We start from the raw sequence: 12,679 nt of genomic DNA on the forward strand, positions 1-12,679 counted from the left end.
GTACGCATATGTCATGAACACAAAGTTGAAAATAAAGGTGGTGCTGCATTGGCAGGGGTTTAAGAAAATTACATCGCAGTACAAAAATAAAAGGGATGACTTAATAGATGACTTAAAATATAAGCCCTGACCATAGCCCTATAGATCTAATATGTTTGGTGGCCACTAAAAGACATGGCAAATGGTTGGCATTCATATAGCGCCTTTATCCAAAGCGCTGAACAATTGATGCTTCTCATTCACCCATTCATACATGCACTCACAGCGATTTGCCGCCATGCAAGCCACCAACCAGCTGATCGGGAGCGTTTGGGGGTTATGTGACCCTTCGACACACCCAGGGTGGGATCGAACCTGTATCCCTGCCAGCCGACTGCTCTTACCCCCTGAGCCAATGTCTCCATGATGAATGCAACCCTGAAATCCGTAGAAACAGCAATCACTCTTCTCCAGAGGAAAGCGTACTGTAAGCCATATAAGTACAGGTTTTCCTCTCTTCGCAAATAGCAGTGCTTACTTAGAGGTATTGTAATGACGGCTCTGGCGCTACGCAGTCAGGAAGTAGTGATGTATTTGCTTTCATGGACATTGGGAAGTATTTTTTTACACAGAGTAGTCACTGTGTGGAATAGCTTGCCAGGACATGTAGTGGAGGTACTTCTCAAGACCAGGCAAAGCACAGGTGTAACATACTATTTAGGTTTTAGGCAAACTAAGCAGACTAGGTACACTTTAGTGGTAGGAAAAGGTGAGCTGGGCTGAATGGCATGTTTCGTTATGTTCAATTGTGAATACAAAAGGAAGGCAAAAATGAGGCTAAAATCATTCTCTGGCCTGGCTGAATAAGCCAGAAATAAATAAAATAACCCAGAAATGTACTTTACATACAGAATGGACAACACTTACAATACAGTAGCAGAAAAAATAAATCCACATATTCGGACATAGCTAATTGCAATAAACACAAGGATTATACAATTGTAAGATATGCACAATTCCATAATGTAATAATAATATTGAGGAGAAGAAGAAGAAGAAGAAGAAGAAGAGGGAAAGGGAGGTGTGGGGACATCACACCATGACATATCAACACTTCAGTCAGAAAGTAACCAGCATTTCCTTTGCCTCTTAGCAATACAGTACTGTATAATTATACACATTTATTTATTGTATTTGCTTAGCAGGTGTCCTTCATCAGAGTGGCTAAAATTGTGCATATTATCCCTGAGGGGGAGATAGCAATTGACATACAATTGAATCATCGGTTTTCACCTGCTCCTGTAATTACAGCTCTGATAAATATCACAGTGTGCTGTTTTGTCACTGAATTTTTAGACTTTCCCATTTTGAGAGCTCCTGAGTTGGTATTGTAAAATTATCTTGTTTTGGATGAAACCTTTGTACTTCTAAGCACCCAGTGTCTAAATTCAGCATTGTCACACCCAATGTTTTCATATGAATCAATTGTGACATGTCTCCCTGCTTCCCCCCAAACCCATGTGTATGTTAGTGCCCCTTTTTCTCATTGCCCTGCTGTGGCTGAGAACTGCACTTCTGAAACTTGATTGTGGCATGAATTGTTGCAGCTTTACCTGTGTCTTCTACAGTGTGCATTACTCCTTTATGGAGTCAAGTATTTACCGAACCAATTCAGGGCAAATTCTTCTGCTGCTTAATGGAGCTGTCACAGTGTACCATGCAGTTTTCCAACATCTAATTATCTCTTTATACTTCAGTCACAATGAACACACATTAATTTGTAATATGTGACACAAGATATTGTTCTCTGGCCCCAGAGATTAAACACCATGTCAAACGTTATGTTTTGCTCTTGATCCCAAGGCAATGAATTACAATTATTAAAACAAATACATTCTAAATGTATTAAGTTTAATATGCCAGATATATTTAAACAAGACTACATGCCTATCATGACTACCACTTGTCTCATTTCCCACTAATCTGTGAGGAATATGTAATTTAATTGAAAGCAAATTCAACGAAAGGTAGGCTAAGGGCTTGCTGGCAAAAACTGTGCACTAGGGACATCTACTGGCTTTAGACATGACTGTTGCCCAGAACCAAATATGTACTAAATCACTCATTATGCCTAAAATGGAATATCTTCAACAGCACTGTGTTTTTCGTATAAAATAAACATTTACTTCGATTATTTGTGTCGTCTAGGGATGATACTTCCACCTTTATGTAGCATTTAAGTTCCAACGTGAAATCGACGTTCTTTGCTCATGCTGTCAAATCGATGCGTTCTACCATCTGCTTGATTTCCTATTATGCCAATCGTTGTTTTCTGTCATCTACAGTTCCATTGGATTCTTCCCGGAAGCTACTTCAATAAATAAGTTGCGAGCTAGCTGGGAAGGATAATACATCTAGCCAAACGTGTTCAATATCCATAATAAATATATAAAGCAGAATCACTCTCCAAACTTTAGGAAGTTAAATGACTGTTCAACAAGAGGAGTGCGCAGCGTAAAAACTGCAGGTAACTGTTACTTAGCTAATGTCACTTTCAATTGGTTTTATTGTGAAATGTCTGTTCCATCTCCTCATCTAGCCTAGCAGACAGACTGTGTCACTGCCGACTGTATTGGTTAATTCATGTATAATGGAAAAAACAAGAAATATTTATAAATTATAGAAATATCGTTAAATTATAGCGTAAACAAAATAGCGATTGTGCTCGTTTGTTGACCACAGATAGGCTAGCCTACTACTACAACTACTAGCTAGCTAACCTCACATGCCAGACTTCCCAAAACATTCCTTTGTAAAATATGATGTCAGTGTATTTATCCAGATTATTCAACCAGCCTGTATTGTATGGATCCAACATGCTTCTTTCTTCTCAAGTAGCGAGATCCCAGTTTATTTTGTAAAAGTTGTTTTATTTGTGATTTAACATTCATAATACATAATCGCTGCAGTATTGGTGTGAATGCCGAGTATCTAAGGGCTGGAGACACAAGCGCAGAACGCAAATGAGGAACCGATCTATAATGGAATGACATTATCTGGGCGTGACATTATAGACCTGAGATTGGCAACCCTGATCCTGGAGTGCCAGTGACATTTCTGTTATTTGTTCCATCTGACATAACTTGACAACCTTGTCCACGGCTCAGGCAGAATGCAGCCAGGTGCTGGGGTATCTCCGGAAGGCCCACAGGTTGGGGAAAATCGTGGAGAGCTTACCCAGCTTCCACCCAAGGACATAGGAGGATGTGAACTGTCTGACCTCAGCAGTCCTAGAGCTCTGACCTTTGACCTCATGAACATGGTCATCTCCTTCAAGCGCATGGTGATCTTTCTAGAACCTGTCAATGATGCAGTCGAGCTGGGCCGGTACTTGCTGGGGTGAGTGCACCTGCATTTCTATAATGTCTCTCAAATGTAATTTAGTTTCACCATACCAACAAGCGTCTTTGTACAAAACCTTGGTGTCCAATATTGCTTGCGATGACTTGAGACCTCACATAATGTTTCTCCTTGCTGTCAGATGGAAGATGCCGGTTTTCTCCCTGCTGTTCTGCATCCTTCTGAATGTCCTCTTCCTAACTCTGACCGAAGGTGAGAAAACGGTGCTTAAAACCTTTTTCCTCCTAGAAGACAGGGAAGGGTTAAACTTGAAAAATAGGTTAAAAAAGGATTTTAACTTCACCCAGTTAATCTTTAGTGTTCAGGTGCACGCCATATTTGGTTATTTCACATATTAGCCAGGAATTTGGCAAGTATCCTGAGAAACCCCTGGTAGTCCAGAATAAGAACTGTCTTATTAAATGTGTAAAATAAAATGGTGGAATTATTTCTTCTGTTGTTATTATAAGTATTAGTATTATTGTTGTAGTATTCAATTATTATTACTGTTTAATTAATGTTATTTTTACCTTCATGCAATATATATCTTAATTTAATTTCCACTGAGTGAATCTTATTTGAAATGTGCCATACAAATACACTCAGTGAGAGCTTTTCTAGGTATTTATTAGGCCTATTTTTGACTTATTGGTCTTCTGCTGCTGGAGGTTTGATGCATTGTGTGTTCAGAGATGCTCTTCTGCATACCCCCGTTTTAATGCGTGGTTATTTGTTTTACCGTCTCCTTCCTGTCAGCTTCGACCAGACCTTCTCCTCTGACCTCTCTCATTAACAATGCTTTTCAATATGTTATTATTATTATTATTATTATTTATTATTATTATCATCCTCTCTTTGCGGTAGTGGCCTGGTTCTCCGTGCTCCTGCTGGGGATCTCCACTCCAGCTGCTCTGGGCTACCTCCAGGACCGCTGCCAGAGCCAGGCCACCGAGGCGGCCCTGCAGAGGAAGAGGCACCACGCTGTGCAGAGGAGGGACCTACAGACAGTGCACCTGACCAGACAGGAGGCCATGCTGGAGGTCAAGGGCCTGTGAGTCACACCAATAAAACAATAATTGACAATAAGACAATAATTGGTCACACTTTACAAGGTTCATGAATTGGCATTAATTATGTAGTTGTTGTTAACATGAATTAATGATGGACAAATACATGAAATTAACTTTTCATTCGTTACTGAAACAACTAAAGAACATATTTGTCACATTACATTTATACAGTAGCAAACTATAGGATGAACTTATAATTAGTTAACCATTAACAAATACATTAACTAACCTTTTCATTCCAATATGAATTGGCAATAATTAATGTACTTTGATGTACAGATACATTGACAGAGCTGTGAGCATTGACTTCTCAGTAGTAGTTGGTTCATACCAATTCATGGAACCTTATTAAGTGTTACCAAATCATTTTCTCACATTAATTTTACATTACATTAATGGCATTTGGCAGACGCTCTTATCCAGAGCGATGTACAACAGTGCAAAGTGCAAAGTGCATACCCATAACAGGGATAAGTGCACTGAAAGTACAATTTACTACCTGTACAACAAAGATGAGGACCAGTGCCTATTTGATTATCTGATTTTTATTTTTTTAAATATCTTAATCCCTGTTCGCATCGGGTAAATGCAATTTGAATTGTGGTGCTAATATCTCCTAGCCTGGAACACGCAAGTCTGTTGTGGAGACTGCCTGAGAGATGTTTTTATTTATTTTATTTTATTTTTATTCACTCAACCACCCTAACATGGAGTTACACGAGAAAAAAACAACAAAGCTCTCAGAATAGGAAAATCTCACAAATACAAGAGATTAGGGGATAGCATTTGTAGCTGCATTTGGTAAAAGTGCTTTCTAAAGGCTGCGCAATAATCTCCCATTAGAGATGTATGGGATTGCAGTGTCCAATAATCAGGAATTTCTAAGATAGCTAGAAGAACCACATCTCTGCTATCTATATGATAATATATGAATAATATTCATAATGGATAACTTCGAATGGGTACAGTCATTTCTTGTTATAAACCTATTGTCTAAACTGTAGACTACCAAGATTGTTCTCATCAGAATGTATGAGGCTAATGTCAATATTTATTCTCTAATTATTATCTGTCTCTTTATTTATTTTATTTTTTATTTATCTATTATTTCACAGTAAATGTGTGAAAAATCAGGGATTCTTTTATCCTGTACGAAAGTACCCACACTAAGAGTACAAACTTATTCCATGCTAAGGCTGCAATTTATTGTTTTATATTGCACTGTTTGACTTCATCTTTTTATTAGAGGTCTGTATATATTAAGTACTTCTAAAGCAGGCCTTTATTATGGTCATCTGGCTCCTTGATTAAATTACAATTAGAAATTTGTCTTTCTATGGATTTCTTTACCATAAACCTATTCTTCTCATGGTCAATTCTCCAACATGGTTATTTAAAGTTTTTGTTTTTTTCCCAAAGACAGACTTCTCTAATATTCTTTGTGAGTTATTTATCCTACCCTCAGCAAAGGTGATTCTTTTACATTTTTCTTTTTCTTAAATTTGGCACCCACAACAGTCATCATCATCTTTGATCAACTAGCAGGTTGATGCCTTTAAGCACATCACATTATTCATTATAAATACATTATTCATGACTAATGAACGTAACATTTTAATGCCCCATTGTAATGAAGGTGAACAAGGTCTGGATCCAGAGCAATTGACACTGGTCTCCCATAGTGCCACTCAGTTTCACTCAGTGACTTGTTATTTTAATATTATTATTATTTCTGAATAATCACATCCATTCGAAATTCCCTTGCATTCTCTTTATTCACATCCAATATTTATAATGATCATACAGATTTGGGATAAATCATGAAGGGATAAATCACTCCATCAATATTATACGCTTTGAAATAAAAACACTTAAGGAAATTGGTCATAATCTCTTAATTCTGTGCAGATTATCTTGTGTTTAGGCCTGCCTTCATTTTCTGCCAGGACAATACAATGATGGAAAGGCTTACCCTTTGGAATTTTTAGCAGGTTCTTAAAATATCTGCGGTTCTTCATTTAAATAGTGCAAGAGGGAAGTAAGGACGCACGCACATCTTGTGTAATAAATGTAATTATATTATATAAGGTCATATAGCAAGCATTTTAGAGCAAAAGCATTATGACGTGCAGCAAGCTGGAAAGGTCAAACGTAAACATATTCAGTCTGCTCCGCATTCTCCGCATGGTGTAGAGAGGACCTCATCTGCTGCCAGCACAGTGTGACGTTTGCGGTGTAGCCCTGTGCTTAGCGCCGGCTGGGGGAACAGAGGCTTCACACACCCTAAATTGGGTGGTGCTATTATGTGTTATAAGCTATTAAATCTGCAGGAATCACTGCGTTTTTCTGTTAATAGCAAAGTCATCTGATTGACATGTACAAGGCAGTGATTGATTGGACAGGACTCCACCCGTTTCTGAGCCTCTCTTTCCCATCACTTCTGTTCAGTTTGAAATAAAATGAAGAAAAAAAAAAAAGAAAAAAAAAACCTTTTAGGGTTTTGCATTTTCCACTGTCCTCTGTGCCTGGGTGGGGAGAAAAAAATCTTTCCTTTCGTAAATGACTCAAGATAAATTGTCACATCTTGTTACCAAGTTTCTGTTGGAACTTGGATTACAGAAGAAGGGTTGAGAATTAAAAGCAGCCTCTGCTGTTTTTTTTGGAAGTTGTTAAGCAAAAGTTATTTAACCTTCACCCTCACTGGAGACATGTCGCCTGACGGTGGGGTTCGTGTGAGGGCTTAAGCGCTTTCAAAATGATGTACAATCAACAATAACTGAATCATTACTCTTCCTAAATCCCTGTTTTTCCAAAAACCACGCTTGATATGCTCTGTAGGAATGGCCAACGCTGGTCCTGGAGAGCCGCAGGGTTTGCTGGTTTTCGTTTTACCTTAAAACGGGCAACCAAGTCGGACACAAGAAACAAAACATGAGGCGAGCTCGCTGTATAATCAACTGCTTTTTATGATGAATTAAGTCCTGAGTTAAAACAAAAACCAGACGATTGCATCCCTCTCCAGGGCCATATTTGGCCTACTCCAACACCGGAAATTAGGCAAGATGATGACTCTAGATGGGCTGAATGGCCTCTTGTCTTTATCAAACGTTCTTATGTTTCTTATTCTTAACATTTTTAAAGCAGGGATGTAACTGCTGTTTATGTGGCTGTTTTTTGTTTTTTTCTGCAGGCTGAAGCAGCTGGATGACATCCTGTCTCAAGCGTGTGTTTCAGCAGAGTCCGTCTACAGCGTGCTATACTGGGAGAACCACACGGCCTCCACTTTGTGAGTAGCGATAAGCTCGAAACCGAGAACCACCTAGGTGCCTTCCCTACCTCGTTTTTCACCCAGTTCGTAAACTGGTACTGACCTTTTTTGGAGGAATGCGAGGCGCCTGTTCTTCTAGCGGAAAGAGGAAGTCGTATACTTGGCGTACCTGTTACAGCTTTCGTCAGGTTTAAGACCTTGGTGCTAGCCTACAGGGCGGTGAATGGACCAGCTCCGCTACCTCATCAATCTCCATATAATACACCCTGGCTGGGTCTCTCCTTTCCACATCCTCCAGGCTCCTGGCTCCCCCCTCCCTGCGCGGTTGCTTTCTCCAGTCACGATGCCTGGGTGTACTTGTCCCTCAGTGCTGAAACAAACTTCCCAAAATCATTCAGGATGGCAAAATCGCTGGCTGTCTGCCGACGCAGACTGGAAAAAATCCTTTTTAGACTGCATCATGGTTCCCCACCTATCCACACTTTATAACACTCCCTTTTTTTTTTTACTCGTTCAGGTTGTGCTAATTTTTGGTCTTTTTCTTTTTATGTTTTTGGCTTGTTATTTATGTGGTTAGTTGGCATTTATAATCTGTTCCTTGGCATTGTTAAGTTAGCATAGTAAATTGCAGTAGTCTCCTGTCATGTTGCATCTTTGTTTCCCGGTCTGCCACTATTGCTCATAATCAGATAAATACACTTATGTTTATCCTATATTATTGCTCTGGATAAGAGTGTCTGTAAAATGATTGTGATGTACTGTATTGTTGTGTAATTTAATAGCATTACTGTGCATTACATTGCATTGCACTATGTTACATTACTTTAGAACCAAAATGTACTGGTCTGCTAGCATCTGGAATTCTGCAGTAGGAATAAGATGCCACTCTTCCATGAGTCAGTCAGCTCATGCTTAGTTGATGGATGTGGAAAATTCGGTCTCAGGCATTTCCCAGAATATCCCCTAAATGCTTGATTGTGTTATAATCTGATGTCTGAGAAACCCATGGCATATGGATATTGTCAGCGCCTTGCTTCTCAAACTACTGAGCTACTGCTTGTGCTTGGCCATCTTGAGTGTCAGTAATATCTTAGAAATGCGCCCCTCTATGCATGAGAGAATGACTTTGGCACTGTTAAGTATCATTTGGAATTGTCCTTGCCTTGTTAGGGCAACTGCTTGTAGCTGTCAAGTATTGTGGTAACATTACATTGCATTACATTGTATTTTGCCAACTCTTTTATCCAAAGCACTGTACAAAACAGTGCATATCAAGGTCATATAACAAACCAAATGTTTAACGCCAGATGAGGTACAATTCATATAGGATTGGTTATAAGGGGATGTACATATGTCCAGTACACACGGTAGGATAGGCCAAGTCAAACTACCATACTAAGACAACTACAACTTGAGGAACTACTGTACAAAGTCAAAAATCCTAGATTAAGGTATAAAATAGAAAGATAGGCAGGTGAAAAACAAGTGACAATAGGTTAAGGGACTCCTGCAGAGGAGTTAAGGTACAGTGTGAAGAGATGAGTCTTCAGACTGCTGTGAAAAATGGGCAGTGAGTGAGCAGTTCTTATGGGGATGGGGAGGTCGTTCCACCACTGGGGAGCTAGGGTGGAGAAGCTCCGCAGTCGAGACAAGTGAGAGCCATTCACACGGCTGGCTGGATGAGCAAGCCGGCCAGTGGCAGTGGAGCGGGGTGGTGGAGCTGGTGCATAGGACTGAATGATGTCCTGTAGGTAGGGAGGGGCCATCTTGTCAGAACTTTGAATCTGATCCTAATAGCAACTGGTAGGCAGTGGAGTGACTGTAGCAGGGATGTGACGTGTGAACATTTAGGAAGGTTGAAGACGAATTGGGCTGCAGCGTTCTGGATGAGCTAGACTTGCAGGTAGTGAGTTGGTAAGTGAGGGGGTCCCAGAGGGTTGGTGGTTCAGGCCCCAATGTAGCCGCAATAAGATCCGCACAGCTGTTGGGCCCACAACCTTTAGCCCCAGATTGCTCCAGGGGGGATTGTCCCCTGCTTAGTTTAATCAACTGCAAATCGCAGCTAAAAGTGTCTGCTAACTTACAAATTATTTCTTAATGTATTATATTATTACCAAAAGGTATCCCATTGCTGATCATTGAGGAAGGTGTTTAACTTGCATCAAACCGTAGTGCAGAATGGGAGGGAATCTGGTGGAATACACCAGGGTCATTTGAAGTTGTTTCTTAGCTCTTCCTTTATGTTTGGCCCTGACATTACATTACAGTTATTTAGCTGACGCTTTTAGCAGGGGCCAATCCCCCGTTCTGCGCTCAAGGCCCCTACAGTTGTGGCTACACTGGTGCTTGATCCACCAACCTTTTGGGTCCCAGGCAAGCACCTTAGCCGCTAGGCTCTAGGTTTAGGCTGCCGCCCATGGCCCTTGCCTTTCTGTGTGTCTCACAGGCTTTTCTCTCTGCAGGTTTTACGGGAGTCTCCTGGTAATGCTCGGCTTCCTGTACTTTGCCCCTGTGGGCTGGGCCCTGGCCATGTTCAACAGCGCCCTCTTCCTGTGGAACAGAGACTTCTGCCGAGGTGAGCATGCTCTGAAGCCCTTGTGGAACGGCAGGGACAGGAGATGAAGTGCGATGTTCTAGCCACGGACGTTTCGCGTGCCTTTCCGTACTGAGAAGGGAAGGTTCCGTTCTCCATGACTGGAATTTGACAGACTATCTTTCAGATGGTGGTTTTAAAAATTCTGACGTTCCAAGAACGTTAATCTCTAATGCATAGAGCGCACATCCCAAATGAACATCCCCCTTCCTCATTTGTCATCACTCAAATCGACTACCCACCCTTCAAAACTTGTGCTGCTCTAACCGTTTCAGCTCGTTTTTAAATTGATTACAACTTCATTACTGGCTGCACATGTCTTCAGCAGTAAGCACACACTGTACTTTAGTAAATGCTTTTAAAAGATTACGGTACGGTTCCTTAAAAAAAAAAGAGAGAAATTTACCAAATTTTTACGTGTCTCGTTTAATTTCAGTTCGGGGGCGTTATTTCATGAATGGCAAGTGAGAATTGTATTACGTTTTACAAATAAAATCTGATTTAATCTGATTTCATTCTCGCTGGCGTATATCCGCCCAATTGCTAATGCCCAGGGTGGTCCTTCAACCCTGAAAATGTGGTCATGTGCCAGGAGCAGTTTATAAATCTTAAGCAGCATCTGCTTTCCAGGTTTGAGGCACAGCGTATAATTTATCTGTCCAAAAAAAACCTCTCAGGTATATAATTTCTTTCGACCAGGTCCCTTGCATGAAATGCCTTTGTGTATTTTAGGCACACATGGTTAGAATGCTAACGTTGAGTAACCAGTAAATGTCATGTTTGATGAGTGACCTGGAAGCCCTACTCTTCTGGTTTCTGTTTTTTTATTTCCCCCCCTTTCTTTCTTTTTCCCCTCTCAAGATTTTCAAACTAGACATGTCACAAAGCTGGACTTGAGAACCACCCTACCTGTTGGAAGGGGCTTTGGCAGAGAGGAAGCTGGCCTAGATTTTCACAGGCCTTCTGGGTAGTGTGATCCTCCAATAAGGACACAAGTCGGAGTGGGGGGTCAGAGTAATCGCTAACTTGGCCAGAGGCTCTAATTCAACCTTTGACCCTGCTGTGACCTTTTTCCTGCTCTGCTCTGATTGGCCTCCTCTCTGACACACACTGAGCCCTTGCCATCTAGTGTTCTGCAGTGGTCTCTCCCCCTGCTAGCCTGGCATAAAAAGGTTATTTACTAAAGTGGCATCCAGCAGTATAAACATGACGGAAATTCTTTTAGATTATGGGGATGTAAGAGCATTTTTGAGGAGTAAGACTCATTTTACAACATAAATTCAGCGGTTGGAACAGCGAGGAGTGATTTTATGGAAATTTTGTAGTGGGACGCATTCCTGGCTGTATATTCGCCGTACACATTGGGCTAGAACCTGGATCTTGTCCCGACACCTCCTTTAACCTTTTATCCTTGGGATAACCACATTAGCGGTTTGGGGAGACCCACTGGGACTGATGTAGGGGGGAGCTGGAAAGCCCTGAATGCTTCAGCAGGAGGGCCTGGTCCTGATTGCATGTTGGTAAAGCCATCAAGAGCTTACCTGCTTAGCCTGTACTTCCCCCCTCAACAGGGGTTCAGGCTGCATTCAGTGGACGACTTTGACAGTTGAATTCTGACCCCTGACCTCACGTTAGATTCCACGCAAAATCCATTTTCATGCCTTCAATGTAACATGTTTGGATGCGTTTGTTACTTTGAGTAATTTGTCATTTGATTTAGGAATGTAATATTAGCTTTATGATACTTGTGCCCGCACAAGGAGTAATGTTGCTCAAGCACTGCTGGAGACACGGTGTCATTTGCTGGAGTGGCCCACCTCTCAGCAGTGGTAGCTTGTGAGTGTCCCTCATGTTGTGGTGGTGTATTATTAGAGGCCGATCAGAGCAAATGGCACTTTAACGGCTTGAAAACGCGAGGAGCACTACTTCTAAGATTTGTGAAGCCTACTCGCCTCTTTTCTGCGGTCGCTAGGCAACTGCTCTTCTCACCTGTCAATCACTTTGCCAGTGTTCTTAACTATATAAACACCATTAGCAAACTGATTTCACTGGAAAGTATGGTGTGTTATTCATTTTTTTTTAAACAATGGGTAAGCGTTTGCTATTTTGGAGAGTGAAAGACAAAACGAGTTGAGACGCAAAACAAGTTTTGTGAAATCTTGGGCCGTGTAGTTGGACCAAAACGTCAATGCGGTAACCAATTCGTCCTCCAATGACAATGCAAGGAATCGACTGTAACAAAGCTGACATACAGTATAGCAGCATTGTGACCCACCGCTGTGGACTTATGTGACTATAGTGTGCTTAGGTGTTGAGCCTGCTGCGTCTGCGTTATGAAGTCCAGCTGGAGCTAGACTAAGCCTCCAGATA

At 41.1% G+C, this 12,679-nt stretch overlaps 1 protein-coding gene across 6 annotated transcripts in view; it reads left to right on the forward strand.

Annotated features, from left to right (window-relative positions):
• Positions 1–2,347: 2,347 nt before the first annotated feature.
• zfyve27 (zinc finger, FYVE domain containing 27) overlaps positions 2,348–12,679 on the forward strand; it is a 28,414-nt gene continuing 18,082 nt past the window's right edge. For all 6 annotated transcript variants that reach the window (XM_061230966.1, XM_061230965.1, XM_061230968.1 and 3 more), the window contains exons 1-6: positions 2,348–2,506; positions 3,147–3,378; positions 3,521–3,591; positions 4,243–4,429; positions 7,639–7,734; positions 10,179–10,291. In XM_061230966.1, coding sequence (XP_061086950.1) covers positions 3,152–3,378; positions 3,521–3,591; positions 4,243–4,429; positions 7,639–7,734; positions 10,179–10,291 — 694 coding nt within the window. In that variant the 5' untranslated portion in view covers positions 2,348–2,506; positions 3,147–3,151. The remainder of the gene's footprint in view (positions 2,507–3,146; positions 3,379–3,520; positions 3,592–4,242; positions 4,430–7,638; positions 7,735–10,178; positions 10,292–12,679) is intronic.

The sequence above is a fragment of the Conger conger genome, chromosome 2, assembly GCF_963514075.1.
Source record: "Conger conger chromosome 2, fConCon1.1, whole genome shotgun sequence".
In the NCBI taxonomy this organism is placed as follows: domain Eukaryota; kingdom Metazoa; phylum Chordata; class Actinopteri; order Anguilliformes; family Congridae; genus Conger; species Conger conger.